Below are 27601 nucleotides of genomic sequence, written 5' to 3' on the forward strand. Positions count from 1 at the left end.
GTAAGTCTGGCATAAAAGGACATCAGGAAGGTCCATAATTGTACACCCTGCTCAAAGGCAGCCAGCTGTGAGGAGTTCACACCTCGTCCTGTCATTAATAACTCCCAGGACAGAACCTGCACAGGCAACCTGTTCCAGCAGCTTTTAACTTGTTTCACTGCCTTTTTCACCTTCTCTTCTGGTCTGAGTTTCAATTTATGCCCAGTTTTTTTATCCTCTCATCATATGCAACAAAAAGCCCAATTTTATCTTTTTACTGGACTCCTTGCAGGCAACTGGGGATCCTCCCAACATTCACAGGCTCAACAGGCCCAGCTGCCTTGGCCTCTCCCACTGGGAACTCCAGCCCCAGGGGCCTCTAGTTAGACAAAGTCTATTTTCTACTAACACACCCCAGTGAAGCCACATCCACATCAGAGGCATCCACAGACTGGGAGGTCACTTGAGGGAAACCTCATCTTTTCAGTCCAGCATTCCCAAGAGATGCCAGAACCTGTATATGTGGCAAGGCACAATAGAACAGCAAGAAGGCAAAACTAAAGTCTTATTCAGGAAGGCATGCCCAGAAGCTTTTATGGATTTTTATTGCTCCTGCTTTACCTCAAAATTCATTTTAAGAAAACATAAGAGTGGACTAGCACCAGTTGCTCAGTGTAGTAGTGCTTAAAGAACAAACCACTCAAGAGGAAGGATGAGAGAGAACTTGAATTAAAAAAAACCCAACAACTAAAGCCCCAAGGAAGCTCTTATAACTTAGAAAATCAACTATACACTTTGCCCATTTCAACTATGTTCAGGCAGCATTCAAGGGGACAGAAAGCATCTCTGATCTGAAGTGGCTGCACGTACACAAATTCATACTACAACACAATTTGGGGATTTAAAGTTACCAAAGGAGGGAGATCAAGACGTCAAGATTGTGTTTAAAAATACAAAATTAATTCATCGTAGTTATAGAAGCTTCTAAATAGAGCAAATACCAGCAGATAAGTGTGTCATGGCAGTTTGCAGTTTGACAAGTTTCCAATCCCTCTGTTTCCTATATGCAAGCTTGGAAACAGGCAGAATAGTTTGGGCATTACACTTTAGGAATACTAAATTTCACTTGTGTCCCTAAGTCGTTCCTAAGAATTACCAAAGATCATTTATAGCATATTTACCAGTTTAAAATGCAAGTTCCCTAAAGTCTGCATTTGGCATCAATAGCTGAGACGTGCATGTGGAGCAGGAGAGTGAGCTGCTGCCACTGCTCTGCAATGACCCCACTGTGACACAGACACGGCTGCTGCGGCCTTTCCGACGCCAGTGACCCTGCTCAGCCACGGTGACTGCGGAGTGATCACGGCCTCATCTGCTCTCCTCTGCAGCTCCTGGCCATTCCCACCTTCTGAACTTCAGAGCTACAAAGAAGTAACAACTGGATACTACTGAAAACAGACACAACACTGACCTTAGAAGATTTCATTTTTTGCCCCTTCCCTATTTAAATACTCCTTTCCTTACCAGATCTTATTTTGTACCACAAGTATTTTTATGCTTTTAGAAAAGCACGTCCCTGATTCTATATAACAAAGTCAGCATCAGTAGATTTCAGTATGGTTTGTAAAATCAGTTACTCAGTTCTACCACTTTGACATTGTTTAATTAAGTGGACACACACCTGCAGAAAGCAGAATTCCCAATTAACATCAACTCTTTTACATTAACATGAATAGTAAGTAAGTATCTGCTGACCAGGTTTTACTGTTATGAAACCTTATAAAAATGAAGAAAGTGGATGCTGTAAAAGTGGGTACATTCAAAATTGCTGCCATCACAAGCAACCACTGCTACTGTTAAATATCAAAACAGCTTTAACTATGGAATATTTAGCACCAACAGCAATTTCTATTTTCAGGTAAGATGCATTCTTCTCTATAAAGTAAAAGAAAAAACATCCAAGTTTTGTTCAGGTAATATTTTAATCCATTTTTAGTACATGAATGAGGGACTTTATATCAGGAATTACAAGAAATACAAGCATCTATTTAAAAAAAAAAATATAGAAATGTAGAATTATAAATGATTCATATAAAAGGAGCAAATATGACTAGCAAGAAAAAAATCTTATTTTCAAGTCTGATGTTAACTACCAGTGTTGACAAAGGCACTTTCTTCTCCTGTCTTCACTCATCTGTTTCCTCATTTAACAGTCTGGAAAGATTCATTCGGGTTTTCTCCAGTGCCAAAGTTTTTGCTCGTCTTTGAGGCCTCGAACTTGACACTGGGACTGGTTCTGGAATTTGATCACAACTGAAACACAGATTGTTTAAGAGTTAGATAAAAAAGACTAAAACTGAAGAGCTTTTATAGGAACAAACTTGAAACATGGTCTTAAAGAGCAAAAATCCTTCTTACCAATTAGACACTTCATTTTTTGAGAATATATTGGTATTTTCAAGTGATACAGCAATATCAGTAAAGATAACCACGTGATAAGGAGTTGCAAAATCAGCAAAATTAGATGGAATCAAATTCCCCCAAAATTAGATGGAATCAAAGCAAACACATTAAATAGGCAAATGGGAGAGACTGGCCCTGGTCACAATAAAGTCCACAGTAAATGGATTACTTGCTTAAGAAAGATTTGAACACAGCTGAAAAGTACAAAGATAATGTTGTTTTAATGCTTATATCCTGCAAAATCATTAGGGAAGAAATCCATTGTCTATATTCACTTCTCAGTCATTTCTAGATGCTTGTCAACTACATGTTGGATAACAAACAACGAAACTGTGAGGAGGAAAAAGAATTTAAATTTAAAACATTTATACTTCCACAGAACAGATTTAAAAAGGCAGAAAAAACTTAACTGGGAGAAGAGCAATAATGTAAACCAAAAATCTGATTTTTTTCAGCTAGAATATCTGTTAACACACAAAAGGTATGTTCAAAAAATATTACAAGCTCCTTTGGCGGAACCTGCCACTGTTTCAAAAGTACCAGTTCAAAGAAATTTTTTTCCTTAAAATATTATCAGTGTTTTTGGAACAGAGAATATCAAAACATATATGTCTGGGAAAGAAAAACATTTGAATTAAATTTCCTTGCTAGAACAGACATCATAGTTTTGATGGTGGGGAGAGAAGGATTTACCTTTCAAGACCACGTTTTACACTTGCACCAGTTTTTCTTCTGCTCACAGACCTCACTTCTGACGCTTTCCGCTGTCCTAAGTATAAGCAGAAGTCTTTTTTCATATCTTGGTATCATTTACTTTCTTGAACTAGTTTTGTATCTACTTTTCTTCAGTGTTTGAAATTGCATCTAACATAGAAATATGCAGTCTGCACTGATAGAATATGGTCACAAAAAGCCAACAACCAAAACCCCACAATTTTCTCCTTCTCACAGGAACACCTGTATGTTACTGTCAGTGGCTGTGGCTGGGTTATCTGCAAGCCTGTAGCCAGTCCTTTTTTCTTTTCTGAAATCTCTGTTATTGGGAGAGGCTAACAGCACAAAAATTTCCAAAGAACAAACAACTTTAATCTTTTAACAAATACAACTGTGAATCTACAACAGAGTATGAATGGCTTTCCCATCTATATATTCACAAAAAGTTAGTATGAAATTATTTCATTAAAAACAACTAATATTGTAGCCACTGTACCTCTGCCAGTTCTGCTTCTTGTGGATCTTAATTTTGCAGTTTCTTTAACTTGATTAACTGGAGTATGAAGAGCATCTTCATTATTTTCTGTTAAACAGAATAACAAATGCAGAACTCATAAATTAAAACTTGATTATCTTAAATACCAGGATTTTAAATTTTGGCTGCTACGTTAAAAAGCCACACAATTGAACCTCACTTTTTCTTTAAACCAGAAACTAGCTAATAAAGCTAACAGGAAGTTTAAAATGTCACTCAGCTGTAACTCCACCCCAGCAAAGGTCAATAATACATAAACTATTCTCGATGACTATTTAGCTCCTTCCACTGTGTTGGAAGTTGAGCAAGCAGGACAGAGGATCAGCTTGTGTGAACAGGGACCTCTTTGTGAAGCTCAAGAGGAAAAAGGAACTGCAGGATCTCAGCAAGTTAGCAGGTCAGGCTTTCCAGGAAGATGACAGAGCTGTGTTCATACACGTGGGGAAAAGGCACCAAAGGCCAAAGTTCAATTACAGCTGAATGTGGTCAGTGTTTTGTGAGATAATAAGGAAGGACTTTTGAAAGTACAGTAAAGGCAGGAGAAAATCCAAACAAAACACTGGATGAACACTTGATGGTTAGTCACCTGACTAGCAGGACTAGAGAAAAAAGCAGAGCCATTCAGTGCTGGATTCTTTAATATTACTGATGGAGCTCAGGCTGCCCAGTCCCCTGAATCAGAGGATCATGAGCATGGGAACAGTGATTTTCCATTTGAGGACACTGATAAGGGAGCAGCTCCAAGAGCTGAATGTCTGTAAGCTGAGCATGAGCCAGCAGTGGCATCCTGGCTGGCACCAGAGACTTTGTGGCCAGCAGGTCCAGGGCAGTGACCATTCCCCTGCACTCAGCACTGATGAGGCCCCATGGTCAGTTCTGGGCCTCTCGCTGCAAGACAGACATTGAGCTGCTGGAGTGAGTCTGGAGAAGGGCAGTGGAGCTGGGGAAGGGGCTGGAGCACAAGTGATATGGGGAGTAGCTGGAATTGCCTCCAAGTCCCGTCATTTCTTATTTTCATAATATCTAAACAATTCATTGAATTGCACACTCCTGAATTACCTTCTTCATTGTGAACAGTATTTTCAGACTGTGCGATGTCTCTTTCCTGTGTCCTTTCAGACAGACCTGTTTCCTCAGTTCTTCCAGAGTGGTTTTTGCCCACATTGGGATCCTTGGTTAGTTTCATATGGAGCTTCTCAATAGCTCTTTGACAAGGTTTATCTTCCACTTTCTGGAGAGCAGACATTTCATGTTAAACGCTACTTGAATTTACAACTACTTCTTTTATCTATAAAATTTGCTTACTAATAGGATTAGGTGAAATTACTGCATAAAGGATACATTGTGTGATATGAAAGTGACCAGTCAAGCTAAAAGAAGAAAAACTTTCTCCATCAATACTAACACTAAAATACCATATGCCCATCATGGGTTCAGCATTCTTACCAACATTTCTATATACCATTGTGTTCATGTGCCACGCTTCCAAATTTCAATTTTTTCCATAATAATAAAAGCACCAAAGTAAAACTGTTGTACTCCTTTCCTACTTCATCTTAAATCAAGCATCCTTTTCATGTTGCCTAATGATCTTCCCATTATACCATAAGTTTAGGTGTAAAATTTCAGCCATTAATAATTAACTAAAGATAAGTTGCAAAACTGCAAGACTTAATACTGAAATTTATTTTAACTTAAAAATAATAACTACACCACAGTTAACAAAAGAACTTACTGTACTGCAATGTATCAAGTCAGGCACACTGTTTCAAGCTGCTTATACTGTCTGTGGTTTATGCAGTGATATCAGCTCAGATTATTATAAATTATTCAAAAATCAATTTTCAAAACTGTTTAGAAGAAAAATTCCAGTCATATGGTCAAAGTAAACAAAAGGCCTATTTTTAGGGGTATCAGAATATTAGACTACTAATGATTAAAAAAGTAAGAACCATGCGTTTTATGTACTACCTCTTGAATCTCATCGAGCAGCACCAGCAGATTCTCTGTAGAAGAACTACTGAGTTCTAGAAAATTTAAAGCTCTTGCATAAATACGGACATCTGGTGCAGTTGGGTCTGCCAGGATTTCATTGCAAATTTTCATGGCTAAAGTATCATGCACTGTTAACTCCTGCACAGGAAAGAAATTAGGTATCAGAAATTTTGCTGGGAACTATTTTTACAAGAGACAACAGTGAGAACAATATGATTTAAACAGTTGGCTAATTTTACACAGCAAACATCTTCCTAAAATGCACTATTTTCAGTACATTCACCAACTGATTTTTATAAATACCTTCCACAACATAAACAATTAGCCATGTGCAAGTTCCTACTAACATTTTTTAATTTTAAGAGGGATGGGAAATTTGGGATGGAGGGGAAGAAAAGGAAAGGAAAAGGGGAAGAAAGTGTCAAGCTAAAAGACTTCATTGCCTGAACAGGCACTCATTTAATCCAACTGCTGACACTGGGAATCCCACAGAGGCCCTGACAGGTAGCAGTAAACTAAGGGGGAGTAGTTTTTAATCTGACACAAGTGCTACTTTCCAACAGTTTAATACATTGTACCTGATAGTCCTGAGACTTCTTGGACTGACATTTCAGTCCACTTGGTCTGGTCAGATCCACGAACAGTTCAGAAACATTACTGACATCTATTTCAGCCAAAGGTGATGTTGCAGGAGCATTTAACAGTGTTTGCAGAGTGGGAAGATAAGCTTCTTCAAAGCACTCCTGGTTGGACCTGTTTCAATGAAGTCAAATATTAGTAGCATAATAAGACAAAATTAAGTTTTATCTTCCATGATGAAAGTTCACTGACTTGTACATCAATCAAAGCAAAGTGGGAGCAGCCAATCCTGGAAGCAACAGCCAGCAAGATCAAGATATCTAAACTGCTTCATAGTACCATTTGAAATTTTAGCACATGGTATTTCAAAGGAGTTTTAAGTAACACTTCCTTCCTCTGAAGAATTTGAATATTCATCCTGACTACTGAAACTGATACATACAGGCATGTTCTATCTTGAAGGACAAGAGAAAAAATTTCCATAAGTACATTTCTCTAATTCATTTTCATAGATTAATCTTGTTTTTTGCTCATTCCTCCTTTCTGCTAGCATATTTCTTTGGGGGTACTTCTCATTGTGTAGGAAAGCAAGGAAACTTGGCAAAAAAGTAAGCAGTGGTTAACAGGATTTTTGGAAGAAATACTTGTGATTTTTTTCTCAGAAGAGTTCCTAACTCCTGCCAAGCAAGCCTAAAAATCATGTTTCACTTGGTCGTGCAGCAAGTTGTCTAGAAGTGTGGTTCCACAAGACTTGTCAAAACAATTTAACAGTAAGATGTCAAAAACTACAAGGTACAGTTGAAGTGAAGCCTTTACTTTTGCTGATATTTCTATTAACTTCCTATTTGAACCCAAATAACTACAAGAGAAAACCAAGAAAGCAAGTAACTTTTTAAAAAGCAGATTATTTGCTGCTGGATTACGGAGCAAAATCAGCTGACAAAAAAATCCTTTTGAGCACTATAATTGGCTACAAAAGAACCAAAGCAAGAACTCCCCCTTTCAGCAGCTTTAAGGCTTTATATTGGCTCAAGCATTACTGAAGTATCATTCAGATTATTCCCTGTAAATGGAAAAAAACCCCCAACATCTCTAAAAACACACAGGCACAAGGCAGAAGCTTCTCCTCTTATGCTGCCTGCAAGTTTAATACACTATAAATACATTCCATGAATAAGAATTGTCTCTATTCTAGCATCTCACATCACACTTCCAACATGACAGATAATTTAAACAGGATCAAAATTTCTTCCTCAGAGTTCAAATATTTCATTTCAAAAAGTAAGCCTCTTGATTATATCTGTGACCAGCTGGAAAGATTAACAGAGCAGCACCCAGAAAAAAATGGTACTTCAAAATTCTGTGAGAGATCAGTATCAAATTTAGGTATGAGCCTCCACCAAATCTCATTTATTACCCAAATTCTCCTTTACTGAATGGCAACTTTGCAGACAAGTTCTGAATTACACCTGGTATTTAATAATTCACTTCTAATAGCACAGTATCTGTATTATTAGAAGAAAGTAAATAACTCAACTTAAAATGGACCATTTGTGATCCAGGATTCAGACAATGTTTTGAGACAGAAAAGAAATAAGATTTCCTAACTAAACAGAGATTCTAATCAATGATCCAGACTAACACATAGGATATTTTTCTCCACAGATTTTTCTGATTTTTGCTTAACACATACACCATGTTATTTTTTCAAGAACACAATCATCTATGAGATGCCACAAGAAATTGCTTCATTTACAAATGATGTGGAAATACATGGGACTACTCAGGTGGGCAATCACTTGAACTCTCAAAAAAAGAGAATGAAATTCACAGCATCAGATGACATTCACAAATAAAAGATTATCAATGTTAAAAGGTTAAATTCATTACTCATTATCAGAGATAGTGGAAACATATTAAATCAATTTTTCTGTTACTTTCATAAGCATTTTGAGTAGGGAAACCCCCATTCGATGAGAAATTGGGTATTTTTCTTCTTTTTTTTTTCTGACAACAGCAAATACCACATTGCTTAGGGGTTTTTTGCCTCTTCAAGACAACTCCCCCTTGTATTACTCCTCTTAATGTGGCAATGTATAGGCCACAAAAATTTAATTTAATTTGTTTTGAAAAATAGGTAAGGTAACTTAATTTAGGTGTCATAATACACCTAAATTAAAAGCTAACTATAAAAAGCAGATAAATACTTAGTTTGTTCTAACTTAATAAAACCACTAGCAGCTACTGAAAAGTAAGCCTTCAGCAGCAGGTAAAAGGAGATGAGAATTGCTATTTAAGCTCTTATTCCCTTACATAAGCTCCCTACCTCCTTTGTCCACCACCAAAACAGGAGATTTGAATATCCTGTGAATTTAAATTGGAGTATTCCTTGGTTCAAAAACAAACCAAAAACAAACCCCAAACCACAACCCAGCAGCCTGCTGCTTTGATAACTGCTTTTCTTTTGAAGCATTCCTGCTAGCTACTTTTTAGTGACACATCAAAGCCTACCTGTAGTGCTCAACACCATAAATAAGTAAAGCACATATTTTTAAATTAATTTTATTCAATCTCTTTGAGAAGAGTTTCGATTGTAGGCTTAGGAAAGAAAAAAAAAAAAAAAGGAAGTCACATGGAAAGCCATTAATGGAAAGTCTTCAGAATGGTCACAGGTTGAGATTATGTACTTTCAAAAGCAATAGGCATAGGAGAGTGAATTAGATGTCTATTAGATGTCTAAATCTAATTTGCATTTGTGCCATTTCTAATAGTTCAAGACCAAAAAAGGTTCCTAAAGCTGCTAGATGAATGTATATTGTCATAAAACAAATTACAAAGATCATTACCTATCTGCATAAGCAAATAAAGGGAAGAAAACTCCCAGGCAGTGTCGGAGCCGAGTATCCTCTTCAGTCACGGGATTGTACCACAGCAGAACGAGACGAGAAAGGAGCTTGGCACTGCTCAGCCTCCTAGAGAACATCAGCTTGGCAATGCCTTCTGCAGCTTCTGTCCTCAGCTCTGAATACTGAACAAAGAGCTCATCACATACACCATACACCAACCATCATGTTTTTCACTAATACTTTACTGCAATAGCCTATACCCTGTCTTACCAATCACTTCTCTACATTCACTTATTTCCACCTGCAAATAGAATGCAAAGCTGCTCAAGGGTAATCTTAGCCTGTACCAGTGACAAACTTGTAGTCATTTTCTAGGACAGGTATTTTAATATTAGACCATTAATTTCAATTCACATCACATAATATTCCCAGGCAACCTAATGGGATAAGCCATCTGCAAAAATAATTTTAAAACAAAACTAAGGCAAATTTTATAACATTCCTTACCTTGCTGTCTAAGAAGCCAGACAGAAGCTTCAGAAGGCTGTGAACTGTGGCAGTCTCCTCTTCCTCCTCTATTGTTTCACTTTCATCCTCACCATTTTCAGTTCTAATGTGTGCACTTTCACTTGAGAGTCATTGCCTCTTCTGGTTTTAAAAGGCTCAATTCCAAACAGTATTAGTAGATCAAAGATTGCCTTTAAAGCACTGAGCTTTATCTTTATGTTGTCTATTTGCAAAACCTAGGTTTAATAAGGAAAAGAAACATCATCTTCCAGTAGACCATCAATCTTGAAATTAGGCATAATAAGATTTTTTCTTTAATAAGATTGGTTATTTTGGGAAACTTTTATAATACTTGAACCAATTTTCCAACTTTGTATTATAAACCCAAATTTGTAATACAATCTGAGAAATAATTTATTAAGTCACCTATGCAATTTGCACTACATAAAATCAAATTAATTTCACTCATGGAGTGAACATCCATGTATGAGATGTAATTTTATTGTTCAACCCATAAACAGACACTGGACAAACAAAGTCTATTTGAGTGTTAGGCATTACAGAAATATAGCTAAACAAAAGAACAGCTTAATTAAAATCATGGAATGTAAAAAGACAACAGGGACCAAATGAGTGATAAAAGTCAAAGTTACATGGGTTACTATATGTATTATAGTTCAAATTACATGCAAGTCAAACCATGCCTCAAGGGTTAGCTGAGAAATTCTACATCTGTTTAGTCCAACACCCTGCTTCTGATTGCAGCCCACATAGAGATTGTGGGATTTACAATCTGCAGAAAGATTGCTTAACTCAAAAATTTAAGTTACTAAAGTAACTGAAATCCTCTCCAAACAAACTTTTTTTTTTAATGCGACATACTCAAAGCCAAATTAAAAACAACAGTAAATGTTACTTTTTTAGGAACCCAAAGCTCTCCTACTATGACTGACAACTCTACTATCTTGTCTGAGCCAAGCACATCAGTTCAACTCCTGTTGTCATTTCTCCAATGTCTGCCTGAACACACTCTTAGAAAAGCACAGTTACCACCCACACTTCCCTCAAATCCAGGATCAAAAACCAGGGTTAACAAGTGTCATATTTGATATAATTAGCTTGGTATCACAACAATCACCACAAGGTTGGGAACTGTGGATATTACAGCATCCAACAAGCTCCATATCCACAGATGTTTGGCCATGCTATTGTTGGTTTGAATATTGCTTTATCATCTAGTTAACAACTCTTCCTTAATCCTTAATATAAACATATTAATTCCTCAGAATTTAAATCAGACACCCAGTATCACAGGAAGTATGCAACAGAAGTGTGAAAACCATCAGACACATTTTTAGTTTGGTTTCCCAAGGAAAGCTTAAAGAATCCTACAGCTTCTCTTTTCTGTATTGAGTAACAAATACACGACAGATTTCACCCAGATTTGGAAGAGAAAGTGAGACCTTAAAGATAAGGAATTCCTAGAAAATTTTAAGACAACAGGTGACCTTACAAAGGTAAAATATGCTACTATCAAGATAAACTGAATCTTAGACATCAGAAAAATCTACAGGAAACCACACTCTCCAGATCTTCAGAAAATCAGGAATTACTGGTTCTCAAAGAACATTACTATGTATGATAGCTTGTTAGAGATACAAGACTAGACCTATTTACTAAGTCACAAAGACTATAATTTCACTTCTTATCGGACATTTTACCTGTAACAGCAACGGAAGCTGTTGTTGGGCAAATTCTTTGTTCTGAAGAGTACAGCAACCCAAACACAGAACTGCCATATTTCTCACAGCTGGGTGGACATTAGTTACACCTGGAAGTATCTGAAAACAGTAATATTAAACTTTATAGACAAAATACATAAACTGAAAACAAAACTCTGACTACTAAAATATGTTACCCTGAAATTAGAAATAATTTATTTTGATATAGTATTAGAAAATGGCAACTATCAAATACTCTGTTTATCTAGATATAAACAGAAGCAGATTGAATATGTTGTTTGAAATCAGCAACAAAATAATGGCAAAAGTCACATGAGTGTTCTGCTTTGTATTTGTTTTTAATAAATACTTGTTTTCAAACAAAACTGAGTTGATCACTCTGGGAAACAAAAAACCCAACACACAACAACAAGCCTAAACATTTCTTCATAAAAGACATTACCATTCTTGCAGAGAAACAATACACAGTTCCAAGTTACGAAATACAGATGCCACTTTGATGTACTTGAAGTAGTTCTGAGGAGACAATTGTAAAAATCCACACAAAAAACCAGACTAGATACAGTATGAACAATGCAATGGCATCATTTAATATTTTTGCATTTACTAAGGAGTTCAAGTTATTTTGCATTCCTACATACCAGAGACTGAATGATTTCATTAATGGTTGGACTGATGCCTTTAGAAAGAGACATGATCTTCAGAACCTCGTAGCACATCATCAGACACTTCAACAGTGTTTCAGGATCATTCTTCAAGTTGGTCAGGGAAAAGAGAAAAACATAATACAAACGGTGGCTATGATAAGAATGAGGCCACTAATCAATTTGACCCTACCCAAATAAATTTTCCTGTCCACTGCACATGTGTTGTGCAAGAATATTAGTCATCATCTGTCTATAAGCTATGATGAAAATTAATTCCTTTTTATATTTTCAGTTAGTTAAGAGTAAAAAGAGTAAGAACAAGACTGCAATTTTTTTTTCTAGAGCATACCATCAGCTTCTATACAATTTATCTTTTGCTAGAGCATACTACTGGCTTTTATAATTGCAGAAGAAGAATACTAATACCATAAATGTTTGACTTCAATTTTTAAAATGTATTTGAGACAAGGCCAAGCTACACTTTCTTTTAAAATTAAGAATAAAATTTAAAACATAACCAGCACTTGGGAATACAGGAAGGGAAGAGACCTTCTCCACACGCATTTCTTTAATTTCAGGTTGCTCTGCTGTTTTTATCAGATCATTTTTTGTGTGTTCCAACTCAGTTATTTTCTCTTTTAATACTGATGCTCTATTAAAATCCTGAAGAGTAATGCATTCTTCCAAAGCTTGTTTTGCTTCCACAAGTTTCACTTTTATTTCAGCCAGCTGAAATACAAAGTAAAAAGAAAATTAACATAGTAACCTCTGCAATATTAGCCAGTGATACCCTATTGACACTAGCCAATATTAACCTACTAAGTAAAACTCTGGGTGATTAAGTTTAAAAAAATATTTTTATTATTAACTCAAATCTGCTCACCTTAAGCTCCCGCTTTCTTATTTCAGCAGCATCAATAGGCTGGTCAATTGCAACAATTGGCTCACGAACTTCTGATATAATTTCTGCAATCTATTGTTACAAACAGTATATTAGTGCCATTAATTGCAGTCCAGATATATACTAAGCATTTCACTTTTCCAAATTTAAAATATTATCTTTCTGAAAAAGTATTCCACATCCATGCAGTTTCTCTTATCAGCTGGTTCCCTGTAAATAATCCTCAGTTTGAAAACACAATGTTACCATGAGCACATTTCAATCCCATTTTTTCCCATCCAGCTGGGAAAGCAAGGAACAAGAAGACCGTAAGCACCTATCTGAGTTAACAGGAAGGAAGAGAAACATGAAACCTGGAAATCTACATCATCCTCACTTTGAATGTTTTTGTCAAAACACTTTGCATCTAATACAATAAAATATTCTAGAACAGGCTACTGAAGTGTAACACGTTCCTCATGGGAGGACAGCACTTACAACACCAGTCACATCTTTAAACATAAAGCTCTCTAGAAAACCACAAAATGCAGTTATGCCTAAAACCAAAATGACAACAAACAACAACAACAACAAACCCCAACCAAACAAACAAAAAAACACACAAAAAAACAAAACAAAAAAACCACCCCAACAAGCCAAAAACCCAAGAGAGAAGGAGACAATATTTAAATACTGATATTTCTTTTACAATGCTTCATAAAGGCTGTTTGATTTATGGGGAAGACAGACTAGAAAACAAGCTTTTACATTTACTTACAATTTGAATCCTTCTGTCCTCATCCTTAACAATACTGAGCAATCTTTCAACAAGCAGAGGTATAAGTGCTGCTGAAGTTGAAGGTAAAATGAGAATCTTTTGTAAAATAACTAGCAGATGCTTTCTGGATTAGAGGAAAAAAAAACAAACAATGATTGCTTATTCAAGAAAATGGAAGACATAAGAGTTACTATCCTACCAACTTGGAGATACTTGTGATGAAGATTTCATAATACAGTATGAAACTTTTGTCCATAGCAAGTTTAACTGCCAAATATATCTCTTACTTAGCAATGTTTGTCTTTTACTGATTTTACTGAATTTTTTAATAATATCTCCCTACCATCCAGAAAAAAGCCATACCAGCAGAAACAGTATCAATACTGCAGAATGCTTTCATGGAAATTATCTGACTGAAAACATTAAAAAAAAAAAAAAAAAGGAAAGAAAAAAAAAGAAAGAAAGAAAAATACAACTTAAACTATCCTGCCAGTCTGGCACACATTGACACATTCCAGTGAGAGTTTGAAATTACTGCTGTGTTTATACTATCACAACTGTAAGTTTTCACAAAATGCCTGCAATGGTATGAATTTTCAAATTCGTTTGCCCTTCTTAATTCATACCAAAAGGCTGTTAAAATTATAAGAATGACTCAGTTAACACAATTTAGCCTGGCATCTAAGACATTTGTAGCCTTTTAGGCCTTAGCAGATTATAGCTTAAAAACACAAGAAACAAACAGGCTACTTGCTACAAGTCATCTGTTGTGAATCAATACATTTTTCTCCCTTTATATTTAACATACTATACTCCAAATAAGCAGTTCTGTAATTTCATAATCTCAATGATATATTACAAAAAGAACTGAATTTGTTTCCCCTCACAATGCTGAATCAGAATTAGAACTTACATTTCCATAAAAGTAAGCAGACAATATTTGGCACAATGTTGGGACCAATTCCACTAAGGAGACTGCTTTCTATTCCAGCTAGCATTGGAACTGTATTTTGTCTGTTTGATCAGGTTCTTTTCCAAGCAGAGGTTCTATACCTGTCCTCAGGCATGAGTATCTTAAGCTCAGTAACACAAATTTGATATTTGAGTTTACCTTCCTCCCTCTTCCATGGTATCCATGCAGCCTAGGATTAGAATCAGTTGCTGGCCTATGAATTCTTTTGTCATCAGGTTTTCAAAACAATCGAAGTCTTCTTTTTGTTCTTCACTGAGAATTGGCATATTTTGAAGATAACTGAATCCAAACAGAACAGATATAATTACAATCAGGTTCACTCTTGGACAGTAATAAGTAAGTAAATAAATAAATACACTCCAAAAAAATCCAAATATCCACTCCTGCTCCACCCCAATAAAAAATCCCACCACTTCCATGTCCTGTAAAAACAAGTGGTTACGTTAGGTACAAACCTTAAAAATTAATGATTGTGTTCTTTTCATAGATTATTTTTTGTGAAGTTATTTATACCAAATAATTAATGTACAGTTTCAAAATAATGCACTTCATTTAAAGAAATCCCTTTTGTGAATGTAATACAATAGGAAACATGTGATTTCAGTTCTGTAAAAACGCATAAAGGTAACGTCTTAGGAACAAATGTATAGATACACCATTTTTCTTACTATTTTCTGCATATTTAGGTACAATGTATCTTTTACAAGTTCAGAATTGTAATATTGCCTACAAGACAAAATACAAGAAAATCATGGAAGTGTACAGTGATGTCTTAATCTGATTAAATATGTCATCACAGAATAATAATCTGTTATCAGATACATTCAGCCATATAGCATGGAAAGTGTAATCAGTTTGTTCCATTTCTTTATTTTTCTAGACTCAATTGTTTTTTTATCAAAGTTTCATCTATCAGTGAGAGTTATGCATGTACAGAAAATCTGAAGTGAAACATCAAGTACAAAATTCAATATCATAAAATACAATTCAAATACTGACATGAGCTGTGAAAAATACGCTTTTTTCTACCTCAGCTTTGTAGATACTTTTCAGTAACAGCTTGTTAATTTTAGCAGATTTTTACAATTTCTTCAAATTTAGGACAAAAAACTTCACATGTAACTACTATTTAAGAAGATCTGAAATGAAAGTTGTTTCTGATCACTTAATAATAACCTGCAGCAGGTAACAGTGCATATGGGAATGCAGCACACAATCCTGCTTTTTCCTGAAGTCCCAGTGACCAACATGTTCCTGCTCCTCCTAACCAACACCCTCACAGTGCACTGCACAACTGTACCCCTGAAAACTGAGAACTGAAAATCTTACCTGAAACAACAGCTCAACAATGAGGGCTTTAACAGTTCATACCATAAACAATTACTAGTAAACCTGATTAATTTTAGGCTCACCCTGAAGAGTAATGTAACTGAAGGCACTTTGAGTAAGATTGGATGAAAACAAAACAAATGTTCTCTGAAAGAACAGATTTTTTGGAAAATAAATGTTTCATGTAAAATGAATAATGAATGAATAAATTTATACCCACCAGACTGGATATACATTTCCAAACTAAGGAAGCACAGATGCTTCTTTTATTAAATGTTTATGAAACATGTTAACACATTCCACACTGAAAAGTAGCAATGACTTCTGTAATCACTACCAGTATGCTACACCCAGTACAGTGAGAAAAGAATATGCATAACTTTAATTGGGAACATCCATCAATACAATGCATTTTTCAGCATACCTGATTTATTATCATTTCAGGAAGGTTCACTGTTTTACAGGTACAGCACCTCAGTTAAGATTTCCCAGCATTATCCATGCTCAGAAGCAAATTCTGTTCAAAATTCCTGAACATTCATTTCCACCCTCCTGCGGTGGGTTAAATAACTGCTCTGTAACTGCTCATTTGGCAGCTCTGTCACTGCCTTCAAACATAAGTTTTAGGAAGCATGCCTGCCTAAGCAGGCAAAAGAGAAGGGAAGTTTCAATTCAAAAATGCTTCTCTTAGGGACAGCAGCAAAATTTTACTTTATTTTCACAAATGACAACACTGGAAGAATTGTCAATTTCTGCAAGCTTGAAAAAATCTCTCAAAAATCTTTTCAAAAAAGCAAAGAAAAGCTAAAATCCCTGTTCAAGCACAGTTTTGGGTTTGAAGAACACCTGAACACTTGAATAAATAAATATTCTCTAATTTAAAAATAAAAATATACTTTAGTGGTAAGAGATTTATTTTTAAATGCAATGTACCTCAATAAATAATCTGCGTATATAGCTGGTTCTGGCAACACCTGTTCCAATAAAACTTCACCTTCTTCACCTTTTGATTTTAGATATTCACAAAGACATCTCCAATATAACACATTCTCAGCTGTTAAATCCTCCACTGGAATCAGCTTTCTAAACAAAAATAAAAAAAGCAATATGCAGAGATGAATAAAAGAGTCTAAAATAATAAATACACAGAAGTATTAGAAAATAAGAAATAAATATTATTTAGTAAAATGCAAATAAAACTCCATCAAAGGTATTCCCCACAGAAATAGTTAGAGATTGAGAAAAATCACTTCCTCTCTCTTGAGGACACAGAACTCCAGAAGCCATTCACTATATTGCCCTTCTCAGTATTTTAACTCAAGGCTGCTCAGTTTGCAGAAACATTCTGCCCAACCCTTCAGACCTCCTAGAGCAACCAGCCAGGTACTTTATGAAACATTGTTATCACTGCACAAGTCTGGAAAACTGAACACCATTAAACCACAGAAATGCAAAACAGCATTAAAATATCTTTTCAGCTTCTCTGAATTGTTTCTTCCATTCTTAATACAAGATCTTGAGACATCAGTGGAGTAGCAATCACAGTATGTCAAATGCAAAATCTAATACAACTTTTTCTCAGCAACTCTGTAAGCTCATCATCCATCTGCCATCATACACAGATCATCCATCATGAGATCCCCACTCCTTTTTAGATCCATTGTATTTTTCATGCCAAGCATGGAAATTAGTCTTTGTTTTTGAAGCAGAACATTAAGTTCTGCATTAATTCTACCTCAAAACAGAAAAGACTCTGCAGTGGTACTTTTTACTCCCTTGAATCCCATTTTACTTGTAAACTATCAACAATTTTTGTTTTGTTTTAGATTGCTCACATACAAAACAAACAAAAACACAGCCAAAAACACCCAAGGCAACATGCAGATGAAAACTGATCTTTTGACAGATTCTCATTAATCTGACATTTTTTTTATTTAAAAGTAAATTTAACAAACAGAAACCACAGACAAAAAATCTAGCCATTTATCATTCTGATACTCCATCATTCAAGCTGTACTCAGAAACTTCATACAAAAACAATCCTAGTGTTTTCCATAAATTAAATTAATGTAAGCTTCATTATAAACTGACTAATTTGACTTACTTTTCCAAATGTCATTAGTCTAAGAGATCTGGTACTTAAAAAAATCTCAGCCCAGTTTTTCAGAATGGAAGCTTCATTTTGCTCAGGACAAAGGTCAGATCAATCAGAACAAAATGATTTTGAAGTGTGGTAGAAGTCTAATCTCAGATAATGAAATTAAGTGACTGATTGTCACTGATTAAAAAGCAATAGCAAAATCTTAGTCTGTTATTATGGGAGAAAATGCACAGTATCACATGAAGTGCCTTGCATTCTGGTTAGTAGCACGATAGATGTTTTGAAATCAGTGGATGCTACATGCACTGCACTCCAAAGCTATAGATGTGGGCCTGTCTGGCTTTAAAAAGCATCAATAATAGTGAAATAACTTTCTTACAGTGGAAACATGCCAGTATCTTAAGAGGTTAAAAGGAATTTAGTTTTATTTAAAACACTCATCTTTTGGAAATGAAGAATGCTCTGCATACCTGCTATCAAGGTTTTTACAGTTCTGAACGATGTCATGGAGTGGAGATAATGAAAACATAGCATTTAGTACTGGGATGGCCACTTCTGGGCAGTTTTCTACATCCAGTCTATGAAGCAATTCTAAAACATCCCCTTCAGTGAATTGTAACCAGGCTTGAAGTAGCTTCTTCTTCATTACCTCCTTAACAGCATCTAATAATACAGGAATTTAAACAGTTTAAAACAAAGTTTAAAAAACATCAAATTTTAAACATACTTTCATAAAACATGTTTCTATAGAAGTCTTTTTGCAAAAGAAGCTATTGTACAGTTAAACTTAACATTACCTTAAATAAAGAAAAACCCTGTTGAGCAAGAACTACCTGGGGTACACCCTTTTTTTGAGGCAATGTAATTTTTCCCCTCACAAGGAATTTAAAAAAAAAAAAAACAAAACCTCTATCCAAAAAACTTTTACATTTAAAGACAGCATCTCAACCCAGAAAACCGACAAACCACAAACTCCTGTAGAAGAAATATTCAAAATCAGAATCACAGAATAGGTAAGACTGGGAGGGACCACAGTGGATCATCTGGTCCAACTTCCCGGCACAAGCAGGGCCATCCCAGAGCACATGGCACAGGGCTGCATCCAGGCACTTCATGAATACTTCCAGTGTGGGAGACTCCAGAACCTCTCTGGGCAACCTGTTCCAGTGCAAGGTCATCTGCACAGTGCAGAAATTCTTCCTTGTGTTCAGGCAGAACATTGTGTGCATCAGTCTCTGCTCCTCGTGTCTTGTCCTGTTGCTTAGCAGCACTGAGCAGAGCCTGGCTCCATCCTCCTGCCACCCTCCCTTCAGATACTGACAGACATGGATGAGGACCCCTCCCAGTTTTCCCGAGGCTGAACAGGCCCAGCTCCCTCAGCCTGTCCTTGTAACAGAGATGCTCCAGTCCCAAACATTCTGGGTAAGCATTGTTACATACTTGCTCTGTTTCAGGAGTCTCCACTTTTGGAGGCAGGATACTACATGAGAACTGACATACAGAATTCTCATGCTATTTCAATTATGTGAATGGATTATGAAGTTCACATATGATACTTTAACTCCCTACTCACCACTGCCACAAGAAACAATTCCTGGATCAAGAGAGTACTACTTAATCAATGAAAAAATATTTATGGGAACATTAGGAATGTATACATCTTTAAAGCACTCACCCAGACTTAAGCAGGGAAGTTGAAAGGCTAAGAGTCTGGTGGAGATAAAAACATAATAACTAAGGAGCAAAACAATTTTGCTCTTTCAGAAGACAATATCGAGTATAAGAGAAACAAAATCCACACACACTGACAACATTCATCTTTCCTCTTATATGTAACTCATGATAATAAATGCAGCACTTAAATATAGTTTGGAGTTCAAAAAGAACGGTAAAAAGGCCTTGAAAAAGCTACATTACGGTCCTAAGGATAAGAAACCTCTCCAAGAAGGTGAAAAGCATAAACTAGTAGAATACAGTACAATGAGAGCTGACCTCACCCTGAAAAGCATAACTAAGCAGAATGTGGATTATGTACTCTACACCTTATCTAATTATAAGCCCTATAAGTCAATATGGAAAAACATCCAAAATTTCAATGTATGTACTTTGAATGAGCAGACTTCTTACTTGTTACCTCAAGAGTTACCCAGATAAGCAAATTCAATAAAGATATATATATCCTTCACAAGAAAGATTGATGTATCCTTCAGAGTTACAGGATTTGCAATACAGAATAGCCAATTTGGAATACAACCTATCCCACCTGGCCAGGAACATATGATATCAGTTAAACTAAATACCCTGGCAGATGTTACATACCCTGTGATTCTAGATGTCAAGAAAAAGTCCTCAACAGCTGGGATGTAAAACCATCTGAGAAAGTATCTGTCCTGAATCATAAAAGAAGACACTTCTTTATGTTGAACTCACCAGTATCACCAAAAAATAGGTCACATAGAAAGGCTGTACTTTTTCTTTAAAGGAATACAACAAATACTTGTTCCTGACAAGTGAAGGATCACATGAAAAGTTAAGGAAAGTAGTTTCCTCCCCAGTTTGGAAAGATTACTAAGAAAAATGCATTCATCCTAAGAAGTATCTCTCAAAACCAAGGATTACTGGGGGAGTGGTGGCAGCCAGCAGACAAGCAGCAACTAGTTAGATTAAACATAAAACTAGCGTATCAATAAGAAACAGTAATTCAGAACATGGGTTTTTCAGTGCTGGACTTCAGAAACAGAAAATGGCAAACTTCTGTAGGCTACTACAGACCAATTCAGCATAGGTGGGGCAAAGTGACTAAAACTTCCTATACAGAAGGAGGTGGTCTTTCTAAGGTAGTTCTACACAGCATAAAAAAGGAGTCAGATGATTGTCTCTTCCTTTCCTGTCAAGAACAGAATATGATCCCCAAAAATAATAGCAGATCAATAAAAACACATGCATGCATGACACACCTTAAAGAGCTCTAGTCCCCAGTATTTCACTCTTATTTTGTAAGTGAATATCCACATAGATCATAATTCTCACAATTCCCAAGCAGCACATCATTCAGCAAGGGAAATTCTCAGAGTAAATTCACCTTAGTGCAGGCTTTTCAATCAAAGCAGGGAGATTACAAATCAGCACTCAGTAAAACTGCTAGCTTCTATTGTGAAATTCATGCATACAATTGCTGCTCTTGGGTGAAACAAAAAAACCAAAAGGGTGTTCTATTTAGGCAGGCCAAAATTGTCTTGCTCAGATGCAGGTGATGTGTTCATCTTTTGGCAACACCATGACACACAATTATGGGTACATTCTGAATGGCCCTTTCTATAGAGTGATACAGTACAAAAGACATTAAAAAGAATAAAGCTGCCCCATGGTGAAATGCATAAGGGTCAAAGATTCATTAAAAAAAAATTCAAGCTAGTTAAACAAAAGATTAACCAGCTGAGAAGACTTCTCTCTGAAAGCACATAGGAAATATTTTCAAACTGATCTTAATGTTCCCATTTAAATTCTTTAATACATTTATTAGTCACAAAAATATCTGTAACGTAGCATTTCTGAATACACCAAATTAATTACATTTTTCTAATTCTGTGTTTACTTACTTTTTTTTTTTTAATTTTAATAGCATTTGGTCCTATTTTAAAGCTCATTGTCTTTCAGGTTTTTTGAAAGTGCAATTCTTTTCTGGTTTGTTCACTATAAGGAGCCTGGAAAAATAAAGCAGCAAGCAGATTTCATGTGTCTAAACACTTCCTGGTACCTCATTACTCCCTTTGAGCTCCTTATTATTGCCATCACAGCTTCTGCATACAGCACCCCAACATTTTAAAATCAGAAAGTATTCTCTCTTTAACATTAGTATTAAGATGTTAAGAAACTTATGATCTCTTACCAGATCTGTCATTAAGTCCTTGTTGCAACAATTTAACCCTCTGTGCTATTGTCAGACCTCTCATGTGAACTTTTTCAGCCAAAACCTTAAAAAATATTAAGACATTAAAATACATTTCCACATATGATAACAAATGATCCCATTATCTGCCTGTGGTTTTACACTTAGAGTTTTAACCATCCACATAAATCCTAAATCAACAGAAACCTCTAATACCTATACCAACAGTACTGCACCAACAATTAACTATCAGATCCTTGTGCATGGAAGAAAATGTAAAGTAAAATAACCAATAAAATTAACACATAGTTTAGAAGCTCATCAGCTCTGCTTGAATGTAACACCTGGACATGAAAACTATCCTCTCTCTTTAAAGTGCCCAAGTAATGAATACCTACAATAAATTGCAGAACTTAGTACTTTCCTTAAAAAGCCACTAACACAGAGATTCAGTTGAAAAAACCAATCTAACCTAAGATTAAAAATGGCAGAAGACAGTTCTGTGTGAAAAAATGGAACATTTTGTTTCAAGACCTCCCGTAAGATGCCTGCATAAGGAACAGACACGTTAGCATGCTTTCTTACCCCTGCATGTAAACATGAATAATGGTTGCTACTTCCCAAATTTGCAAAACCAAAACCATGCCATTTTTTACTACCCCTGTGGTCCTAACATCCACTATGCAATAACAGAGAAGGAAATTTGCTTCAGTAACAAAATGCATAGAGAAAAAACAACTGACTGCATACATAATTTATACTGTTACTACCTGATCTTCAACAGACAAATTCTACCACACAAGTAATTTCCATCAGGAAAGTTCTACAGTCAAGTTCAGCAGTTTTAACTAGAAAACTTGGATTAAATCCGCCCCCCTCAAAATTTTGGTAAATGAAAATAAATTATTTACCTGTTCTTAGTGGTAAGTGAAATATAATCAAAGATTTAAAGCCTTTTTCCTAAGTCAGCCTTTGAAATTAATGGTGACCCAATTTACCTCATATGCCAGCTTTCTGACAGCCTCCTTTACATCCATGGTGCGGCCTACAATGATTGGCAAAGTCCTTTCTGAGGGAGCGATACATGACAGCACAGCACGTCTCACATCTGAGTTGGAATCATTTTCAAGCAGTGTGCTGTAAACTGAAAATAAAATAGTCATAATGACGCTTTCATACGAGTTTGAAACATAGAAAAACAGAAAATACTTTAAAAAAAAAATCAGCAGCTGTTACAAACCCCCTCTCCTGCCCCTGCAGAGCTGATAATTTAGGAAACAGATCAGGGTCACAACCCCAAGATTTTAAGGTAGCTACATGCTGAGCTATGATGTCAAAAGAAATAATGTTTGCAATCATAAGTAAAATCTTCAGGTAATAACTCCAAAAATTGCTGCTCTAGATCTCACCCATAAATAACCACTTTGTCATTTACTAGCAGAAAAATAAAACATTTCCAAATATTGGCTCTGTAAGACCTCTATTCACTAGTTGTACCTTTTCATTATCTTTTGAACTAGATCCTCAAATTTTCCTATAAATGGAAAACTGCAATCTCCATTAAGCCTACCAAAACTCTTACAGTAAATCCCTCACATTGCTCACGCTCTTTTATTATATTCTTGAACCTTACTCAAAATTCAAAGCAATTATAAATTTAGTTTAATCACAGTGTACACAAATTCATCTTGCTCTGTGAGACAATGATTTACTATGAAATTTATGTGCTCCTAAATAAGTAACCTATAAACATCACATAGAAAATAAAATTTAAAAGAAGCTCCCTTAACAAAAGAAACCCCCAATTAAGTAATTTTTCACAAAAGGCAATATGTAAAGATTAATCAGGGCACAATTTAAATACCAGCTCTGCAAAGTATACAAAAGTATACTTTGTCTACCTCGAGGCAAAGGAAATGGAAACTTAGGCAAGAATGATACAATAAACAAAGAAACCCTCAAACATCATCAAGATCCCTGCCTTGCAGAGATGCTGATGCCTTCTAGAAAAGTGATCATAATTTGAGACAACAATAGTTTTTCTCTATCATCTCCACACTTCTAAGAGTTTTGTACTAATTCAATTAACAGTACTATAGGGTCCTTAGAGGGTTAGAACTGAACATGTATTATACCTCCAGTCTAGTATACAACACATTTTCACAAGCCTACTTCTACATTCAGTCCAGAGCAGCCTGAGCCCAGTGTGACTGTCTAGCAGATCTCTCCTAACAGTTGTCCTTTCCCCTTGAACACACATCTTGCATCTTCCAACTCCTCTAGCAAAGTTTCACAGTTTATGTATTATTACAAGATTACCCTCAAATATCCACTTATTCAATGCTCAAAAAAAAAAAAAAAACAGCTTTGAAATACTTTACAGTAATGTAAATTAGACAAAAGTGAAAGACCAATACTACTTACTATTAACAACAGGGCAGGCTTCATCCTTAGGATCTTGAAGTCTTGACAGGGCCAAGACAGCTTGAATTCTCACACTTGGAAATTTATCTTTAAGTCTAATCAGCATAGCTCCATTAATTTTATCAAATAAGTCATCATCAATCTCAGCATTCTCTGGCATATTTCCCAAAATCTTATTAACAAGCTGACAGGTTCGAAACCTCACTGCATGGCTGTTGGCATTGTGAGACTTAGGGAAAGAAAAAAAAGGTATTTTTATAATCACATTTTTCTCATTTCCATCATAAGGCTATTAATATGCACATCTAACTGCCTAATATTCTACAGAATAAATGAAATATGCACTTCTACATTTCAAGAGCTTTTCCAATTTAATTTTACTTTTAATCTCAAAAAGTCACAGAACTGAAAAGCAATTACAGCCCATTGCCTGGACCAGTGACTCTGGAAAATCAGCAGTGCCTTCACAAGGAAGCAGCACGCTGACCACTGCATGCAGCCTGCAGTGCATCAGCCAGCTTACTGCTCTGCCTCCACAAAACATTAGAAGGAGAAAAAGACATCAGCAATTATGATTAGTTATCTTAGGCCTGATCCATAATCTTACCATGGAAAATCAATAGCTTAGGAAAATGTAATTTTATTTGTGTCTATATGCTGTTGGAACTGTTTATCTTTCCATGTAACACTTGCAGTAAGCAGAAAGGAATAATACATATGCCAACTACAGTTGTATAGATCTTTTCATATTTTTGTTATCAAAGGAAGAGTATAAGTTAATTTCCACCACACTCCCACAACTTCATGCTTATAAATATATCTGACAGTCATATAGGAGAACTTTCATTTTTCTCAAAAGCCCAAATTTTGAAATCCAGTTGTTGGATTACTGCATGTGATGTGGTAGATCTTTTTGTGTTGGGGGAATGAGGATGGTGTTACGTGTCAAGCACTAGCTTTGTTTTGCTTTCACTTTTTAAATTCCAATTTGTAGGTTTTGTCAGGTAGCAGCAAGTTTTCCTCACTGCAAAAAGTTTCCATTTTCTATGTTAGAAACGTCAGACATTCAAGAATAAATGTTAACTGTACCTCAAGCAGAAATTCAAACACATAATTCAGAAGTAAATTATCTTCTTCTCCCTCCTCACTACCATCTTCTTTCTCCATCTCATAGAATGAAGTAACAAATCTAGCTGCAAAATTGATCACTCGCTCCACTGCTGGTTCCCGCCTGTAGATTATCATAGCATACTTGAGGAAGTGAATGAATTTTTCATTAAAGCTTTCTTTATCATCCAACTGGGAAAAAAAAAAATCAAACCACAACAAAAGATAACTATCCGGTTCATCTTTCAAAGCTGTACCACAGAAAAATAAAGTAAGTGGGCTTACAATTGACAGCTTCCAATTGAATTTAAATTTTTAAAGGGCTATAGCCAGCGGTCGGGGCACACTCGCTGTCGTGCTCCCCTCAGTGAGTATTTTGCTATAAACTAATTACACAGCAGGCACATTGCAATCGGGGATTCCACCAGGCCGACAGAGTCCAGGACAACAATCAACATCCCGTCCATTATATCCTGTGTCACACCCACACCTCGGGCACCCAAACACCTTCCCAGCTTCCCGCGGCATCACCAGCACCCGCGGGCAGCTCTCACCGCCGCGCTCGCAGGAGACAACTGGGCAGAAGAGTCCAGCAGCCTGCTTTTGCGGCATTTGCGTGGGTTTTTTGGGGGGAGAGTTGGGGGTTCTTTTTGTTTGTTTGCTTGTTTTTAAGTCGCGGGCTCTCCTTAGGCACACTGGTGTTCGTTTTAGGGGAGCACTGCGGAGGCGGCCCCCGCCCCCCGGGGGACCAGAGGAGCAGCCGCTGGGGCCCTCAGCTCCCCCCGCGCCGGGCCGCCCGAGGGCAGCCGTACCTGAGCATAAGTGCTCTTCAGAGCCACCACGAGCTTCGCGTGGTTCTGGTGAGGCTTCTGGGCCAGCTGAAAGGCTTCCTGGACCTGCAGCAGCTTCTTTCTGGCTCCCATGGCCGAAGAGCGGCTGCGGCACCGACCCCTCGCAGCCCCGCGCGCGCGCCAACAACAGCCGCGGCGTCCGCGCGCGCAGCTTCAAACCGGGCGCGGGAGCAGCTCCCGATCTCGCGAGAAGGCCGGGCGGGCGCGCGCTCGTGCCCGCGCGCTGGAGGCGGGCCGGGGGCCGGGCCGGGGCGGGCGATGGCGGGCGGCCAATGGCGGCCGTTGGCCGCCGTTGGCCGGGAACGCGCGCGGAGCGTCGCCATTTCTACACGATCACAGAACGGCTCGGGTTGGGGAAGAGTTCTGAGGCCTTTCAGTCCAAGCTGTGAGCGAAAACTGCCTTGTCAACTGGACCATGGCACTGAGTGCCACGTCCAGTCATTTCTTGAACACTTCCAGGGATGGTGATTTTACCATCTCCCTGGACAACCCACTCACCTTTCTGTGAAGACTCACCCTGTCTAATCACCCTTTCTGTGAAGAAATTCGTCCAAATGTCAGGCTTAAGGTGGCGCATTATAAGACTATGTTCCCCTGGTCCTGTATCGAGTTGCCTGTGAGCAGATGCCGACCCCATCTGGCTATAGCCTCCTTTCAGGTAGTTGAGTGATAAGGTCCCCCTGAACCTCCTCCAGGCTTTGCATCCCCAAATCCCGCAGCTGCTCCTCATGGGATTTGTGCTCCGAACCCTTCAGGGCGGGCTGGGAGGGAGAGGGATGAGTTGGGGCTATGCGGGGCTGCGGTGGCCCTGCGGCTGTTCCAAAGCCCATTCCCGGTACCAGCCCGGCTGCAGCTGAGGGCCTCCAGAATTCCGTTCGCTAAAAGATTTAAATGCGCCCCACAAACCCGTCCGGCGCCGCTCTCCAGAGTCCTCTCCGGACGTGAGCACCAGGGAAAGTAAATACAGACGGGTTCTGTAAAGTGAAGCATGTGCGGCAGCGACCTGAGAAAGCTCAGCCGCTGTGTAAATAATAGAAGCTCATTGAAACTCCCGCTCTTCTGCACCCTCTGCCAGGGGGCCGAGAAGGTGGACATACGGAGGCAACACCCATTTGTGCTCCTTCCACACTGAATCCCTTTTTAGTGGAAATTTCCCCCAAGTTTGCAAGCGCTTGTTGTGAACCTAATGCTTTCCCAGAAATCCTTTAACTTGAGAATAGTAATAAGCCTCATTATCTCAGTATCTCATTAAAAACAGGAAA

At 37.2% G+C, this 27601-nt stretch overlaps 1 protein-coding gene across 1 annotated transcript; it reads right to left on the minus strand.

Annotated features, from left to right (window-relative positions):
• Positions 1 to 1948: 1948 nt before the first annotated feature.
• NCAPG (non-SMC condensin I complex subunit G) lies at positions 1949 to 26411 on the minus strand. Its single transcript, XM_036381458.1, is given in 22 exon segments — positions 1949 to 2292; positions 3136 to 3211; positions 3653 to 3739; positions 4751 to 4922; positions 5663 to 5824; positions 6265 to 6439; positions 9112 to 9293; positions 9619 to 9755; positions 9758 to 9854; positions 11340 to 11459; positions 12002 to 12112; positions 12557 to 12736; positions 12891 to 12980; positions 13666 to 13789; positions 14777 to 14917; positions 16901 to 17050; positions 18539 to 18731; positions 21958 to 22042; positions 22956 to 23101; positions 24382 to 24610; positions 25471 to 25680; positions 26301 to 26411. Coding segments are annotated over 22 exon segments (3105 nt in total). The 3' UTR covers positions 1949 to 2165.
• Between the last annotated feature and the right edge of the window lie 1190 nt (positions 26412 to 27601).

This window comes from Molothrus ater, chromosome 4 (genome assembly GCF_012460135.2).
Source record: "Molothrus ater isolate BHLD 08-10-18 breed brown headed cowbird chromosome 4, BPBGC_Mater_1.1, whole genome shotgun sequence".
Classification (NCBI taxonomy): domain Eukaryota; kingdom Metazoa; phylum Chordata; class Aves; order Passeriformes; family Icteridae; genus Molothrus; species Molothrus ater.